This window comes from Alosa pseudoharengus, unplaced genomic scaffold, assembly GCF_046254945.1.
Source record: "Alosa pseudoharengus isolate Yale_2024_CS ecotype anadromous, Long Island Sound unplaced genomic scaffold, YU_APseudo_1.1 YU_APseudo_1.1_scf_12, whole genome shotgun sequence".
In the NCBI taxonomy this organism is placed as follows: Eukaryota; Metazoa; Chordata; class Actinopteri; order Clupeiformes; family Clupeidae; genus Alosa; species Alosa pseudoharengus.
Window position 1 is genome coordinate 34,250,332 of NW_027468587.1, and position 17,753 is coordinate 34,268,084.

The 17,753-nt window shown below is 44.2% G+C and overlaps 2 protein-coding genes across 4 annotated transcripts in view; both read right to left on the reverse strand.

Annotated features, from left to right (window-relative positions):
* gnl1 (guanine nucleotide binding protein-like 1) overlaps nt 1-6,484 on the reverse strand; it is an 11,773-nt gene extending 5,289 nt beyond the window's left edge. The window contains exons 1-8 of the mRNA XM_076280989.1: nt 6,161-6,484; nt 4,730-4,877; nt 4,313-4,449; nt 3,852-4,003; nt 2,977-3,048; nt 2,631-2,823; nt 1,160-1,258; nt 250-432 (exon numbers count right to left, since the gene is read on the reverse strand). Coding sequence (XP_076137104.1) covers nt 250-432; nt 1,160-1,258; nt 2,631-2,823; nt 2,977-3,048; nt 3,852-4,003; nt 4,313-4,449; nt 4,730-4,877; nt 6,161-6,233 — 1,057 coding nt within the window. The 5' untranslated portion in view covers nt 6,234-6,484. The remainder of the gene's footprint in view (nt 1-249; nt 433-1,159; nt 1,259-2,630; nt 2,824-2,976; nt 3,049-3,851; nt 4,004-4,312; nt 4,450-4,729; nt 4,878-6,160) is intronic.
* Nucleotides 6,485-7,017: 533 nt separating this feature from the next.
* Nucleotides 7,018-17,319, reverse strand: znf384b (zinc finger protein 384 b). 3 transcript variants are annotated; one of them, XM_076280990.1, is made up of 11 exons: nt 17,078-17,319; nt 15,780-15,847; nt 14,864-15,119; nt 14,064-14,186; nt 13,447-13,643; nt 13,265-13,341; nt 12,038-12,262; nt 10,188-10,355; nt 9,776-9,854; nt 9,242-9,400; nt 7,018-8,913 (listed from the first exon to the last, which is right to left on the reverse strand). In XM_076280990.1, exons 2-11 carry the CDS (start codon nt 15,843-15,845, stop codon nt 8,467-8,469), a joined length of 1,797 nt encoding a protein of 598 aa, XP_076137105.1. In that variant the 5' UTR covers nt 15,846-15,847; nt 17,078-17,319; the 3' UTR covers nt 7,018-8,466. The 3 variants fall into 3 exon arrangements, with proteins under 3 accessions (XP_076137105.1, XP_076137106.1, XP_076137107.1); XM_076280991.1 differs by having other exon boundaries at nt 13,447-13,613; nt 17,078-17,317; XM_076280992.1 differs by lacking the exon at nt 12,038-12,262 and having other exon boundaries at nt 17,078-17,317.
* Nucleotides 17,320-17,753: the final 434 nt, after the last annotated feature.

A 17,753-nucleotide genomic window follows, 5' to 3' on the forward strand; every position in this document is an offset into this window, starting at 1 on the left:
ATCACCGACTCCACCTCCACCTACTAAACTGTGGTAAACTGGAGTAAACATCCTGATCTTTTTGACAGTATATCTCCCATCAGCTGGCATTCCATAACATACTTCAAAGGAGGGCAGACTTTCACAACCTTAATCAGATCAAATCAGGAACCCAGAGCGCGGAGATGACTCATCCCATAACTAAGGTAAGAATGCAGCTGGGTGTGCAGGTGGGGATGGGGGTGTGGGGAGAGGACAGGAGGCTCTTACCTACGCAGCCCAGAGTGAGCACTCCATCCTTATACAGCTCATGAGTAGGATTGTTCATCTCCATGGCGACGTCGCTATGGTGTTCCACCAGCACGGACTCCACCCCGTCGTCTGCCTGTTCCCAGTCGGTGCCTATGGCAGCAGCGTCCCTCTGAATCTTCTGCTCCCAGCTGCTCAGATCCACTGCAACATCAACCACAACATTAGTGTCTTCTTAACAAACATCACTTTAATCTTAAAAAAAAAAACAGCAGTTCATTCATGAATCGTTGATTTCAAACAATACAATCAATACAATCAGCAGTCGTGAATCATCTACCACGACAATCTCAAACACTTCATATCCATTAAACTAAACTTTAGCGAGTAATGCACATTCACTGCTTCTATGCGCTAGACTCAACAACTCATTCAAGGACTCCTCAAAGACTCCAGTCTCCAAACAAATCTCTGATTTCAGTTAAGAGGATCTTTGAAATGATGGCATCCAGAGAAGATGCACCTAAGATATGAACACTCCAGACAGGCAAACACTTTGAACATGGACTTTTTCTGTTGTAGCTTAACTCACTCACAGAGGTGGAAAACGATTCACTAAGCCAGCCAATCCTAATTAGCACAACTTGTTTATTGATATGACAGCAGAACTTTCTGGGGTTTATCCACCCACTCACTCAACTCTCAAGAAGAGGAGAGCACAAAAAATGATGATGCCCTGTTCAATGGACCAACCAGACAAATCAGGACCATTTCAGGCTTTCAGTAATAGTTTCTAAACAAATCTCTTATTTGGGTTAACAGGGTTAACCTTAGACTAAACTGCATCCAGTAATGCACATTCTCTGCTTCTACGTGTTGGACTCGAGGACTCCTTCAGTCCTCAGTCTCAGCCTGGAGTTGAACTACTCACCTCTTCCTGCAGTGATCTCCTGACAGGCCTTCATGATGTGGATGGGTCCTCCAGCCCGGTTCCAGTGTCCTTTCCGTTTCATCCTCCTCTTCTGAAGAACTGACCACAAACACAAACTCATGTCATGCAGTCCGTTTATGTTTCTCCTTACATACTTTTATCTTCACAGTCTGAATGTATCTAGGGCAAATTATAATTCTGTTTCTCCCTAACTTTGATGTTTAATGTGCTAACACTATGTTCTTCCTTCACCTTTCCTATCCGGTTGTTAAGTCGCGATGCAATAATGTGGCGATAATTATTTTTCCTGAACCAACTGCTCCCAGAGCCGCTCGTTTTCCCTATAGACAGTAAAAGAAACTATTTTTTCCCTGCTATTCAGAGTATCAACATTGTCATTCCACCACTCACTTGCTCCCTCAACCTAGACATTACCTGGACATTACCCTTGATTATGTCATCTGGCTGCACAGCTACACCAATTACTCTGTTAGCCTTAAGTTATTTTTTTTACCCTCACTAAAACAGAGGTGATGGTGACAAGGTGAAGAGAAGTTAGAGAAGTTAAGGGGTGTCACGATGCTCCAAATCCTCGATTCGATTTAATTTTAGTTTTTTTTTTTTTTTAATATTACTACTAATGTATTCCTTATGTTGTTTACTTTTTTCGGCCTTTTCCTATCCTGTTGTTTCGGGGGGGCTTTTATTTTGAAACCGATTTTTATTTTGAAACCATTCCAACCACGAGGTTGTAAACAGAACAAACAATAAACATAGACGTGAATATAGTGAAATGAAACAACACAGAATGATAATTTGATTGTTCATCACACTCCGAAGAGACCCAAGGTTAGTGTTCATGGAATATGTAGGCCTGCTTATCATTGTGCAATTTATGCCTTAAAGTAATTCTGGACTGTAACTAGGCCTAGATCATCTTTTCACTTGCTAAAATAAGTAAGTTAGCGTAATTGACGTGAATGAACGACAAAATACTTCCACACCGGGGATTTCAGAGTTGCAAAAGGAGCTTTGATTTCGGCCGGTTGATGTGTATTTTTTTTAACTGGCTGCAGCCTAAAGTTAGAGGAGTGTTGTCGCCGCAGTTCAGCACGTGTGTGTGTTTTTGTGTCTTGGCATACATGCAGGACGTCACATTGGGGGTGTAGCTACATCGTCGATTCTACCTTTGAGTTTGAAGTTGGAGATTGAGATGTCATTTCGATCGATTTCGACATAAAAACATGACACCCCTAGAGAAGTTGTCTACTAAACGCTAGTGCTAGTAAACGTTTTTGAACGAAAAAGCTGTTGGGCCCATGAAGTCAGACTTAACAGGATACACAGCAAAGAAGACCAACTCTCTCTCTATCCCCACTGTCCAGTTGTTTTCTCTGGCTACTTAGGGCCTCTACGGAGGCCTGTTAACAGATCTGTGGCCCACGGTGCCAGGCGTGTCCTGCTCCTCCACCTGTGCTGTAGGGCTGTCCTGGGTGGGAGGTGAAGCAGACGCAGTGCAGGTGGGGGAAGTGGGTGTGCAGGTAGTGTTTCCAGGCCAGCACCAGCGGCGGCGGGCACAGGTCTGCTTTGTTCAGGACCAGCACCACCCGTTTCTGAAGCTCTGCAGTGATGTAGTGGTAGAAGGTCGGGGGGAACTGTAACACCTAAGAGCCAAGGAGACAAAAGCAAAGGGCAAATTTACATGGAGTCTGTCACCATCTAGTGGTGGGTTAAAAGACATATTGTTATTAATTCATGTAAATCATAGTTTAAAATCATACAATAAGTTTGAAACTATTTTAGAACTATTTACTCACCGGGTGCCTGATGTCCACAATAAGTAAGATGATGTCGGACATCTCCAAGACCCTCCACAGCTGTCTCCATGTCTATGAGCATGGAGGGTTGATTGGGGCATAAGGGTAGGGCCGGAAAGACAGGGAGGCAAGAGACAAGAGAAAAGGAGATGAGAGTTAACACATAGGAAGAAACAGGAGCAGAGACCAAGACTACATATCAACATATCATCTTGAAAACACACCTGAGGTTCACAACTGCCAAATACCATAATCATAACAACACTGATTTACAGCATTTGGGGTAAGCTGAAAAACAGCCGGTGGCATTGCACAGGGACACACCAACACAGTGCAGAGAGGAGGAAGATGACTGAGGTGGGAGGGTGATATAATGAAGATGTTTATCAGCAGGAGTCTGGGGATAGCTGTACAAGTGTTAGCATGCCATTGCAACTCTTTATGTGTCAGAGCTTTGGGGCACACACTGAAACTCATGGATTTGCATTCCTTAGCATTTCCACCCACTCGCCTGACACCAACCTTTTCAACACAGTTACATGACTGTGTTTGACCCCTTAACCTTGTGTGCCCCTCGCCTTACCCCAGTGACCTCTTAATGATTTAAGTTCATTATCAATGCAATGTTTAGCCTCTGGAGAGATCAAATTAATGGAGCGTAAGGGAGACTCAGAGGACACGACCTCCATTAGATGATGAAGTACAGACCTCATGTTTAAAATATTTAGGGAATGAATCATGACATCATTAACAGCATTTCTTTTCTTCCCGATGGGAAATTCCACACAAGGGGATTCCCCCCCCGAAACGCCCCGTTTGACGCCATCATTGAATGATCAGACCCACAGCCGTTGTTGCCACTGGGGCAAAATTACCTCCAGGTTGTGCTCAAAGTGGCTGAGTGAGCCAAGTGGGTTTCGGGAGTGAAGCGCCTCCAGGTACTCCCGGAAGGACCGCTCCTCCTTCCGCAACAGCTCCTCTCGTGACATCCCATAATTCCAGGAGGGTCGCCGTGGAAAGTCCAGCCCTTTCAACAACACGGATGAGAGAGAGTGAAATGGAATGTGTCAAATTGCATAATGCACATTTGGCTGCACTAAAGCTATATAAAATGAAATGGAAATAACATAGTTCTGGGACAATTTAAAAAGGGCAACATTACAGAATAGAAAATTGGATTCAGAGTGAAACCAGGCATATCAATCCAGTTATTTAATCTCAACATTAAGGTTGGCATCTGCTATCTGTGTCATGCTGCACGGCTCAGCGTATTAGCAAATAATACCATTGAAGCAAAACATTAATATATTGGAGGGAAGGGTATTTGAGTTTCAACCTCTTTCCTCAGGATAGATGTCATTTATATCAACTTCCAATTCCTGTTCAGCTGCAGGTTCCAGAATTTTCTCCATGGCTATCTTCTTCCGCCTCTCCACCTCCTCGCGACTCTCCTTCTCAAAGTGCAATCGAAATCTGAAGACATAAGAACCGAAGACAACATATCTGCTATAGTAGGCAGTAGAAGCAGGCAGTCTACACTGCATTTACCTTTAATCATCCTGAAAGAAATCACAACTTTTTTGCAAAAGGGGTAATAAAAAACAACGAGTGGAGGACAGAAAGAGAGAGAGAGAGAGAGAGAGAGAGAGAGAGAGGCTAAGCAAATATTTTAATAGATTCCTTTGTTGACACAGCCAAAGAGAAAGTATTTGTGTACAGTTATTTATTGATAAAACAATCCCCTTGCTCTCACCGGTTAGGGTCATAACGGGAGTCCCTGGCGGAGGGCTGCTGGTTGAGGCGCCTCACATCTGTGGTCTCACTGTCCGACGTGTCCGACTGGCGCTCGGTTCCTCTCTCTGCACTGGCATTCCGACTGCTGGGCCCTGAGCCTGTGTCCCCTGAACACATTAGAGGGTTCATTTGCACATAGTTAATCATCATGATAATCATCATAATTGTTACAGAGAGAGTTGAGAAAAGAGATGTCATGGCAATGTCATGTGCCAAAACTAACATGGCACCCATGATTGAATATGCTCGAGACAATGAATTTGTGAGGCAGGTTTGTAGGACATTAAATCAAGCAGGAAAACAATCTGCAAAAAGAAAAAGAAACATTGTGAGAGTGAGACGTGCTCAGTCAGGAGCAGTAGGTCATTCTCGGTGCTATGTGAACCTTATTATCTGCATACGTCAACAGTGCATACTTGCATACCTTGACACTTGTGTTGTTGGTCAGTTCCACTGTCACACATTTAGTGTCTGTATTTTATCCTTATGTGACACTCCATGTCAGGATCATAGCATCTCTTCGTGATCAGCTGAGTAGCCTAGAAGTGCCCCTTTGTATGGGAACGTATTTTTTATTCTTATTCACCATTACCATTAACACCAGATACGTCTTTCATTCATTTAACTTGACTTTGCCTCAACGTTACATAACTAGCTAAGTGCTGAGACTGCGCAGTACTGGTCCGCATACTAACAACAGTGCAGTAACACTGTAACGTCAACATCATTGTATGTATGAATGTAGGATGTCGTGCTTAATACATCCATCTTATGACAATCATTCAAATAAGCTTGATGTTTGTCAACAGAACAGATCAGGGCAAAGCATGGTGTTGTTGACTGCCATTACCGTTAGTGTAGCCTACTACGCGTCACGTCTCTCCTACCCAGTCAACTAGCCATGAACTACTACAATCACAAAATAACATTAACATGTAATATGCTAAGACGTCTGTATACAGTTTGTGGGACCCATATAGCTGTCAGTGATAAGAAACGCCATTATGGCAGCAATATTCAACGATTCACGTTAGCTAGCGTTAGCGATAGCAGCTTCGTTGTTTATCACGTTGGTAAAATTGCTAGCATCTAGCTGACGTTAACTGTTTCTGGCTAGTCACCAAGTAATTTGAAAGTATGTGCTTTCGCCCTATTCATCACATAAACAAGGTATACCGTTTTTATGAGAAATAAAACAAACAATTCCTCTTTAAGGCTATTAGCAGTATGTAAAATGGGAAACGGCTATTTCTGTAATAAAGAATAACAAAACCCATCACATTTAACGTTAGCCAACTGCCCACCACAGCTAATGTAGTTAGCCAATCGTAATTTGGGGTTTGCCGTTAACGTTAACGTTATTTGATAGCTGGCTAAGTTGGCCACTTACCTCTTTTTCTCTCCCTCCGTACTTGGAGCTGCTTCTTCTTCTGTTTATTACTGAAAGGCTTTTTCCGTGGCATTTTATGTTCAGTTGATAGCGATAAATGTGTGCCAGGGAGAACAACGTTTCTGTCGATTCCTCAGTATTTACATTCGTGAAGTTTCTCGACTTCTAACGTTACCCACACTTTTGACTGACGCCATGTCTGCACGCAAAGAGGAATGTACCAGTATAAACAAAGTTTTGAAGGCTGATAAACACTACCAACGTGATATTAGCCGGTCTTATCGACCTATTTGTTTTATGAACGTGTATTAAAACAAACTGCACCTGACAGAGCTAGACTTAATGAAATATTTTGAGAACACGCCCCTATGTGACCCTTGGATGGTACACTCTACAGTGGACATACAAATACTCCTGCTTCAGGCACAGCCGATACCTTTTCACAGTGGACGTGACTGACATTCCCATAGTGAAGTTCAATGGATTAATCAATAGTTCTATAATTAACTGTCCACACTGGATCCTCGTACTATGAGGTTGGGACTAGAAACCAACTTAATAAAACAAAACAGCAGCCAATTATTCTTCATAACCATCAATGTATTCCCTCCACAGATCTCAGCCTACATTCTCTTAGGAGCAGTGAATTATGTAGTCTGTGAACTTTTATTGCTAACGAAATTGTACTTGCATGCATCATCCTTATCCATTAAGATGCGTTTTCTGACTACGTCCTTCCTTAAGTGTACATTAGTTTACATACTTGGTTATGGTTCTAGAGGCTGATGGAGCATTGCATTGCAAAATGTAAGACAGGTTATTTGTGCTTAATGCAATCCATATAAGAGCAACATCCATTACAGTGAGAATCCTTTTATTGTTTTGATGGGGTAAACACTCTGGTTCGTCATTCTACTATGCTGGGTGCATAAAGTACAATATAATAGTAGGTACGCTTTGCAATAATATAACAGTGATAATAAGAATACATTTTTTTTTTAAAAAGAGACAACTAAATACTAGAGCATTACATACAGCACCAACCAGCAAATCACATTCCAACCCCGCTGTGTTAGAAGGGATTAACAGGGTGTCCAGATTTCTTTTCCCAAACATGTTAAACATGTTCATGTTACATGGTGACTTTCCCTTCACACACACACACACATTCACACAAACACATATATGTATATATATTTATATATACTTTAGAAACTTTCCCCTCCCCCCAAAAAGCAACACAAATAAACAGACATACATCCCTTTTTAAAATGGAAAAAAAAAAAAGTATGTGGATACTTTACATGAAGCATAACAGGGACCTTACAAAAATGTGATGCAACAACCATAATAAAACTGAAGGTAGATATAAATTTAGCACAGTCCGTAGTAAAGTATGAAAAGTTACTTTCACAGAGAGCATAAGTAGTGTATCGGCACTGATATGGCTTTTGCCATCGAAAGGGAAGCCTTTCAAGGAAGATCCTCAGCATACAAAATGTAGACAAAAAGGAAGAAACTTCTCTTCTTTTTTGGAGTTTCATTCACACTTGCCATCACTGTCCAGATTCCATTCCAAGCTCATTTCCACAGTCTTTGCCTTTTGATTTCAATTGTTAAAATTTGATGCATAGACAAAGTCCTGAATTTTTAAAAGGCATTGGGATTCAAATCCTCAAATGTTATTGTACCTAATCTGCTTTAGAGGAGCATACTAACAGTGGAAAATGGAAAACCCCTTCAGATGTCAGCCACCAAGACTACTGCACTCTGCCTGGTCTCTGGCAAGACTGCAACAAAATTCCAAAGTTGTGACAAAAAGCTGTGTGAGCGTTCTAATCCTATGACTCCATCCCTTTTTGAGGCACCTCTTGAAGTCACTTTGATATTGCTTGCTAGATAACCAGACCAGTCTTGAGGAGCCCTCGCGTGTATAAGATAAGATAAAATAAGATCATTATTTATATCGGAGAAATCTGCATTGTTACAGGCCTACGTTTTGACCAAGAATTCGATTTAGCTTCACTTGAATTAAAGCTGTAGAAACAACAACTAGGGCAGCCTGCTTGTCATCTTTAGGGTGGAGTCAGAGAAGTTGGAAAGCCCTTCCATCTGTTCACCGCTGAGATGTCAAATCCTCTGAAAATAATAATAAAAAAAACTCAACGGCATTCCCAGAGGTATCCTACCGAACATCTGTATGAGTAAACACTGTCCATAAGACCGAACAAAACCCTCGGCATTCTGCCAGTGCTTTAGTGCTGTCTAGCTCCATCCCCTTCTGTCTCAGTCGTCCTCCACCTGCTCTAAGAGTTGAGGTGCTCCACCTGGATGGTGGAGGTGGCCACTGTGAGGCACAGGTCTTTGTGGGCGGCGAGGCTGGCCACGCTGACAGGCTTGTACTGAATGTCCCCTGCTGCTACAGTCTTGTACTGGTGCAGGTCGAAGGGGCATGGGACACCCTCCACCTGGGGGTAGCTGCCTGGGGTACCGTGGCCTCCCTGGGACTGTCCCTGGCCTTGTCCACCTCCTCCTCCTCCTCGTCCACCTCCGCCGCTGCCTCCACCGGAGCCTCCGCCTGGTCTGTTGTCGCCTCGGTCACCCCGGTTCTGGGCTCCTCCCCCGGCAGAAGAACTGGGGTTCTGGCCCTGGTTCTGGTTGGCGCCGGACTGGGCGTGTTGGGCGACCACCACCGCCGCCGACATTAGGGGATCTGGGCTGTGTTTGCGCATGTGTTTCATCAGGTATGTCTCCTGAAGACACAACAGACAGAAGAGGGAGAGAGCAGAGAGCGTTTCAGAAGCAGTCTTCAGAAGCAGTCTTCAATAAACACATGATTAAAGAATCAAGCTGTTCAGCCAAAAGACACAAAGATAAACTTAAAACAACCAAATTAGCTATTAGTAGATTTAAACAGCACTGTTTAATTAACTTAAGAAAATGTATGTCCCATCTAGGCCTTTGCAATGTGCAAAACATCACACAACCACATAAATAAAACATAGTAATTATTGGAAACTATGCATTTAAGCATAGTAATAATGGTGTTAGTTAGTAGCAGTTGGGGGCTTGCATGCGTACCGATGTGTATGTGCGGTTGCACAGACCGCAGGAGTAGAGCTTGGCGTGTTTGACCGTGTGAGTGGACAGGTGCACCTCCAGGCTGGCGGCGTCCGTGTAGCCACGGTTACAGCTGTGGCACTTGTAGGGCTTGTCCTTGTTATGTTGCCGACGATGTGACTGAAAGCAGAGGAGAGAGAGGTAGAGAAAGAGAGAGATAGAGAGAGAGAGAGAGAAGGAGAATGAGAGAGAGAGAAAGACTCATTAAGAATTAAACATGATATGGGACTGAAGCACTCTAGGCACTTAAGAGAAGTTTGTTTTGGCGAAGATGATCCATTGGGTGTATCATTCATGGCCAAAGCTAAGATACTTGTGAGGTAACAAGGCTTCTAACATTGCATACACAATCATGAAAATAATACTAACTGATACATCCAAGACACTCAAGTGTCATTATTGTGATGACGGTTTCAATAAAACAGCTTCAAGTGGGTTTGGAAAAGGGTACTTTAACAGTCACAGGATGAATGATATATGTAGTCACACACTCACCTGTAGATTCGAGAGCTGGGTAAAGGCTTTCTCACAACCAGGATGCACACACTTATACGGCCGGTCACCTGTGTGGATCCTATACAGCACACACACACACACACACACACACACACACACACACACACACACACACACACACACACAGTCAGCCTCCGGCCACTGAATCATTTATCACCCATAATGAACAGACTGCAAAGGAGGAGTAGATTTGTGGAGGACGAGGGATCACATTGAATCACATTGAGGAGAGGAGAGCAGAGAGAGAGAGAGAGAGAGAGAGAGAGAGAGAGAGAGAGAGAGAGAGAGAGAGAGATCAGAGTCTCCAGGACACGGATAACAAACGAGTCCGACAGCAAAACAAAAGAGGACTGCGCCAAGGGGAGGGCGGCCGGGCTGCTGCTGTAATGACCTGTTGTGCTGCTGTAAGTGGCTGAGCTGTCTGAAGGTCTTCTGGCAATAAGAACAGGCGTACGGCTTCACACCCGTGTGGATGCGGATGTGCTGGGCCAGGTAGCTGGTGTTGGCAAACGACTTGGTGCAGTGGGGGCACTTGTGTGGCTTGGACTCGGTGTGATTTCTTCAGAGAGCGCCAGCGGTTTCGAGGAGCAAGAGAGAGAAAAGAGAGAAAAGAGAGAACGTGATTTGTTCATATAACCAGAAAACTGTGCTGACAAAAATGAAACCCAAGAGGGCAGCAAACACACATCAGAACAGGAGCGCGGGCATCGTCCCAGCCCAGAGGTGCCATGTTTACGCAGTGTAATTGCAGGTCATTGGATGCCACTCTATCACGCTGAGAATCATGTTTGAGGAGTGCAGATGCCGAGACAAAAACCCATCAACAATGCATGGTTGGCATGGCAACACCACCCACTCGCTCCCCTCTGTCTGCCTCTGTTTTCTGTCTGCACTGCTCTGTGTTTTTCCCCCTCTTCCCTCTCTCTCTCTCTCTCTCTCTCTCATCTCTGGAAAGGATTCTTCCCCCTTTACTTGGATATAACAATGCTGAAACACTACTGTGGAGCCACTACTAAATCCCCAGGAAGTAAAATAAGTCAGAGGGAGGATTTGGGGGAAGAAGAGGAGAGAGAAATTGAGTGGAGTGATGAGATGAGGTGAAGAGAGAGGAGGAGAGGTGAGATGAGGGGAGGGGAGTGCACTGGCAGCTGTCATGGCCAGATGTTTGCCGATGTTTGGCTACGACACAGACTCAAGGACAAGCCTGATTCCAGCTGCACCAGGGCCTCTTCCACGGGTGGGGGATTTCTAGACGCCTCTCATGTCTGACACAGAAGTGAAGGACAATCTGCCAGGACTCAAACACTGTCACAATTTGGCAAGATAAAACCCAGGGAATCAAAAGCTTAATTTAAAACCAATAATGGGGATGACTATGTTTACACACAAAGCTTGCCTAAAATGACATGGAATGGCTGAGAGAAAGCAGGGGAAGACAGTGAAAGTTGAGACAGAGTTGAGTATGCATGCCAAGAAACGTATTAAACTAAAAGGGAACGCGTGCATAGCTTGAGGGTTACCCTACAATTTCAGCCTTCCAAGAAAGGACCTAAATTGATTTCACTATAATTCATTGGCTCGCCTTGGACTGTCGGCTTAATAGTCCAATTTTGGATATGATTTTGAGTGTATTTCAGGGAAATCTTAAATGAAGGTCATGCAACGAAGCGCACCTTGAAATGCATATCATACTGATCATGACTGACGCACGTCACTCCCAGACGCACACAGATCACATTTATCTGAGCTACAGTCTCCTACTTCTGCTTCTCTCTGCACGGTACACCTCTTTTTACATCTGCTTTGAATGCATTTATTCATACACAGCAACGCACACACACATAAAAACACACACAGCGCTCTCACAATATCTCTCACCACAAACAGCAAACACCACAAATCTAAAGCAGTAGTCCTCAAACCCGATATCTGAATATAAATTTTCTTTCTTACCAATTCAGAGAATCAGACATTCAGTAGAGAACAATCTCAACAGCCTGAAAATGATTTGAGGAACCCTGCCTTCTAATCCACCATCCCTCTCCATCCCCCCCCCCCACCCACACACACACCCCAAAGCGCACACACACACACACACACACACACACACACACACACACACACACACACATAGCCTCCCACCCACTCCTCCACTCCACTCCATTCTGCACCCACACGTAAGGCCCGCTCTGGGCGGGGGAGAGAGGAGAGAGGGGCCGTCTCACGGGCAGCCGGCAGTACCGTGTGTGCTGCTGTAAGTGGCTGAGCTGCCTGAACGATTTCTGGCAGTAGGAGCAGGTGTAGGGCTTGGCCCCGCTGTGGATGCGGATGTGCTGCGCCAGGTAGCTGGAGTTGGCGAAGGATTTGGAGCAGTGGGGGCACTTGTGCGGTTTGGCCTCTGTGTGAGACTTTGCGTGGATCTGCATGTCTGACTTACTGAAGAAGGTCACCGCGCACATCCGGCACCTACGGACGAGAGAGACACAGAGACCAGGAGGGAGGGAGGGAGGGAATGAAGGGCGGATGGGTGTGAATGAAGGAGACAGTGAAAGAAAAGGAAAAAGGAAAAAATGAGGGGAGGGAAGGGGGGGGGATGGGTGAAGAAGAGAAAAAAAATGAAGTAGGGAGTGAGGACACAAAGTGGGGAAAAAAAAGAGAAGAAAAAGATTTATGAGGAGACATAGGAGAAAGAAAAGAGGAGTAGACAGGATGAAATGACGTTGAGGGGATTGAGTGAGCAGCATAACAAAGGCGACAGAAGAAAAGGTCAGGGAGGTGTGGATGACAAGGCACAGAGAGAAAAGAGAGAGAGGAGGTGAGATCTGTGAAAACAAGGCAGCGGCAGCAGGACAAACATGGCAGACGCTGTGTGGAGGGAGAAGCAGCCGAGAGGAAGAGGGGCGAAGATCACACCAGCGCCAGCACAACGTTTGTGAGAAAGAGTGATTAAGCGAGTGAGACAGGTGGAGGAAGAGAGGAGAGAGGAGGGGGCCGGGGGGGGGTGGGGGGGTGGGGGGGGTGCTGGGGTGCTCCTCCTGTGAGTGCAGTGCAAGGTCTGTTTCATGGGGCCATGAGAGATGGAAGGCTTGCGCATGCAGCGATGGTCAGAAGCGTGCGTGCGCAGACACACACAATCACACAATCACACACACAGCTTTCCAAGTGCATCTACAACCACACTCATTCTCTCTCTGCACCCCTACGAAAGCGCAAGCAGGTGAGAGCGAGTGTTGTTGTTGTTCCCCTGCCTGTGTCTGCTTCTGCCACGGATGCAGCCATGCAATGCAGCGGTGTCAGTGCGCTGAAGCCGAGCGCCGCGGAAGCTTCTAGACATCCCTGGGTCTCTCCCTACTCTAACCTGTGCATACAGGCATGTGGAGTGCAGGTGTGCAGCCATTCGACCACCTGCACGGTTTGGATGGGGATGCGCGGGGCAGAGGGAATTTTGACCCTCGCATGTTGCTGTACCTGTACGTCTTGGTCCCATTCTTCACCGCATGCTCCTCGTCCTCATTTGATAGATCATAGGGGTCAGATGGGTGATGCTGCAGAACACACACAATTACTTCTTTATGGTATTAAAAACGTATTAAATACTATTAACATACTGACTAAACATGTTTTGAAAATGGGGACTCATAGAAACACACCTGTCCACCTGCCGCCAAGTGTGCTAAGATCAGCGCCTCGCTGCCTGTGGGCAGCATGTGGCCCGTGGCAGTGGGCCCCATGCGTGGCATCTCAGACTTCTTCTTCCTGCCTCGCTTCCCCGGCGTCGGGATGACGATGGGAGGTGCTTGATTGACATCTTTCTTTTCTATGGGAGTCGTGAGGGGGGTTACATAACCTACAGATCTGTTAAACTTGTCGGTTGACTCTCTGACCATTCAAAACTCAATACTCGATACTCGTCACATCAGTATTTAGAGTGCTACTCTGGCTCTCACAGCACAGAGCATCCAGTGCCTCAAAGTAAAGCTGGCGAGTCAAAAGCAGTCACGCTTCTGTGCATGAGGTGCATCTATATGAGGGTTTATGTGATTTAACTGCCTGTCATGAAATGCACCCAGGGTATTCTAACACCACACAGTAAATAAAGTCTCTGCCTTTACAGCTCTCTGTAAGACATTCTAATAGAGTGTGCTGTGCTGATGGTTTGAGAACTAATCCAAAACCCCCGTGGTGGAATTTAAACTGACAGATGACTGTGTGGGCTCAACACCATATTTACACAAGCAGTCAAAGGCGGGCTGGATGGCACTCTTACCCGAGTTGGGTGGGTGGAGGGCGGACACGATCATGGTGGTGGTGGGGTGGCCCGAGACGAAGGACTGCGAGCAGGAGGCCGGGGAGACGAGCGTTCCCTGTGGGGTGGTGATGACGAAGCCCGCTGTGGACAGAAGGAGGACGGACAGACAGACGGACGGGAATTAATTTGGGAGTGGACACCAGGAGAATAAAAAGGGAGGGGGCGAGGACACACAAATGAAATAGTGCTGGGAGGTAGAGGATCTGGTGTGCTCTAAAAATCATACCAAAAAACATACCATTCTGGGCAAGCATATTTTAATATTTACCAAATCTTTGCATCAATGTAAGGGTTCCCTCACCTTCTTAAACATCAAACTCAACGATTTTCCAGACAAAATTCACTCAATTTCAAGAACCCAACAATCTGACTAGGATCATTGTTAAGTACCGTTACAAAATTGAGAATTTTTATAATGTAAACTAGGAGGCTTAACAGAAGCTCAGACAAATATTTTAAAAAAGAAAGGGGCTTGAATGTGTGAACAATTCTTAACACTTTTTAATTGTGCTATGTTACAATGATGAAAGACTGGTTTCTTGCCTATTCTAAAATAAAGTACATAAACTCAAATACTTTTAATGATCCATGTCTATTTGGAAAAAATGTTTTAAGCCATGACACCCACCCCCCGTTAAAGGACCCAGTAATGTGTTGATGATAATGGCAACTGATCGTCATTGTAATGAGACTACTAAGAGAGAGCAAGCAGGTTCTGAAAGCCCTCATCCCACAGATACACACACACACACACACACCTGCAGTCATGATGCCCGAGGAGGGCACGGGCACCACGGTGATGTTCTGAGAGGTGTGAGGCGGGTGCAGGTGAGACGACCCCCCTCCCCCACCCTCCTGTTTAGGCACTCGCCCGCCCGCCACTGCGTCCATGGTGACAGCACCAGGCACGGTGAGCACAGCGGCGGGGTAGTGCGGGCCCGAGTGTGAGAATGGAGAGTTCTTGTCCGGCCCCAGCTGCTCCTTCATCTTGTTCAGAAACATGGCGTTTTCAATCTGAGGGACACATGCACGCGGGTAAGAATGCTATTAATAGGAGTGGGAGTCACAGGTGACCTCATTATTGGATTTATTCATGAGTCCTCGATCACAATTTGGCAAGATGATGATTCTTTCATATATCACTATTCTGTGATAGCCTACCATTTCTTCAACTACATTTTCTTTGGTTTTATGTAACATTTCAAAGATGTAAAGACATACTATCTAATATGATCCCATATTATCACAGAAAAAAAAGAACTTCTCAGAGATATAATGTGTACTATGAAAACATTTAATTGACTATGCTGGAAGAAAAGCTAAAAGAAAGAAAAAAACTTAGCAACTTCTGTAAAAGCCTCTGATGCATTGCAAATAATTCTGTTTTATCTGAAAGGATATCTTCCCCTCCCCTATTTCACCAAGATTTTCTAAAAATGATCTCTTCTTCTTGATCTGAAAAAGCTCCCAGTTTCCATTCTTTACTGGGCCTGAGCTCTTCTAATGATCTGAATTTGTATTGTAAAAGTCAAGTCCTCTTTACTCAGTTGACAAGATCATTCTTCCAACACCTTGATCAAGATATTCCTAAACTCTTATTACACTGTAATAATAAGGCGCAAGCTTATTTCATGACATCAGTGATTTTGATACAGCAGTGTTTAATTTCTTTACCTGTCCTTGTACAGTAGGAACATGAGACCAGAAGTAGGAGGAGTTAAAATGAGACTCTTCCATCATTCCTGAAAATGACAGATAAGACAGTCACTTATAGATCCACAAACAATCAACCATGACCATACACTGGGAGACCTAGACTTGCCTAATGATGAAACACTTGCCTTGCCCACCTCTAAAATTCCATAAAGAAACCAGTCAAGCAAGTTCTTCAAAAGCGGTTACAGAGGAGGCATGAAGGGGGGAAATTATAAGTGGTTAAAAAAAAAAACACGAATTATTTACTGTGAAATTCGCAGGTGTCAGATTTGGTATGTTGGGGGTGTGGACGGTAGTGTAACTTCGAAAATATATCAACAGTAGGAGGAGTTGTCTTGAGTCATGTGATGAAGAGAAAATTACAGTGGCGATTCAACATATTTGGAATCCTGGCTAAAAATGGTTTAGAGCGTGCTTCTAAAGGGAAAACTTACACTACAAACAAAACTTGCAACAATTACAAATAATATGACAACAGCTGCATCCAGTCACGTCATTGGTGTGGTTTGCAATATGCGTCTGATGCCTTGAAACCCTGAGGTAAAATGATTCGACTCACAAGAGCAAATAGTTAATATCGTATGTCCAAGTTCTTGTCAAAACTGAAGTTAATTTGCAAAGCATCTTAATTACCTATAACACATTTCATGATGGGTAAAAACTGAATGCATTAGCTAACGTTACATTCCAGTTAGAGCTTGTTTTAAGAGGTGTTAGCCAATGTAACGTACTATTATTTAGCCATCTTGAGGTTAGTGTAAAATAACATATTCTGGATTCAATATGTTTTTGGTTTATTCGTCTTACTCTTTGTGAAAGGGGTATAGGGAATTGGTTTCATCGAGTTAACAAATAATATGAAAGCAAATATGGAAACGTTTAGACAAAAATCGCGAATCTTGTACATTACACGTTAGCTAGCTAGCTTAATATTTCATTTGTACAATGTTAGCTAGCATCCAACAATTGCAGCCGATTGTTGTGACATAAAAGCCAATAGCATGTGAACAATACTGCGGGTCAGCCTCTCTACCACTCATCGTCTCTGTGAAAATAAAAAAAGGAAAAAAAACTCGGAGGATGAAAAAAACGAGCAAGCAGGGGGGAAAAAAAACTGTCGACGCCGAAAGCCCAATGCTGCGCGAAGCAGCCACACGCAGACTTCCGGCAGACGAGACGGAGAGGAGAGACGGCTGGCGCTTGCAGCATAAATTAACAGCAAAATAAGTATTAAGTGAGAAATTAGACACTATTACCGGTGCTGAAGACGCCTTTTCCCTCCCCGGGGATCCCTCGGGTCGGGACAGTTCGGAAACTTCGTCCAAATCTTCCCAAATCTAAAATTCCAAACGGGTTTTTCTTCGCTGATTTTTTTTCTATTTTTTTCTTTTCTTCTACGGAGCTACCCGACCTGTCTACGACACACTTCCTTCGAATAAGGTCGAGAGGCAGAACGGCCGTGCGCTTGTCTTGATGTCATTTCCGACAAGTGAGGTCTAATCGGCCCTTGAATTTGGAAATAAAAGAATGGATCAAGAACATAATTGGTATCTTCTGAAAAATTACACATATAAAGGATATGATGATGAAACGTCTCATTTTGCACATAAATGATTATTCATGTAAACACATTTTCCTCTCCATGTTCTCCAAAAATAGTTAAACCATGGCATGCTATGCATTCACTTGGCATATTATAAAATGTAGGCTACAGTATGGGTAATAATACAAATTGGAGATATATGAAGATATAAAACACCACTTTTAAGACATAAAACACTAAATTAAACTCATAACTAAAAATACAATGTTTTAGTGGGTTACATTTAAAAAGGACAGAAGAACAGAAAGAATAGCAAGCTACGTTGCAAGTTTAATATTCTGCTTTTTTCCTCCACTCGGTGACGCCAGAGAATTACGAATTAATATAGC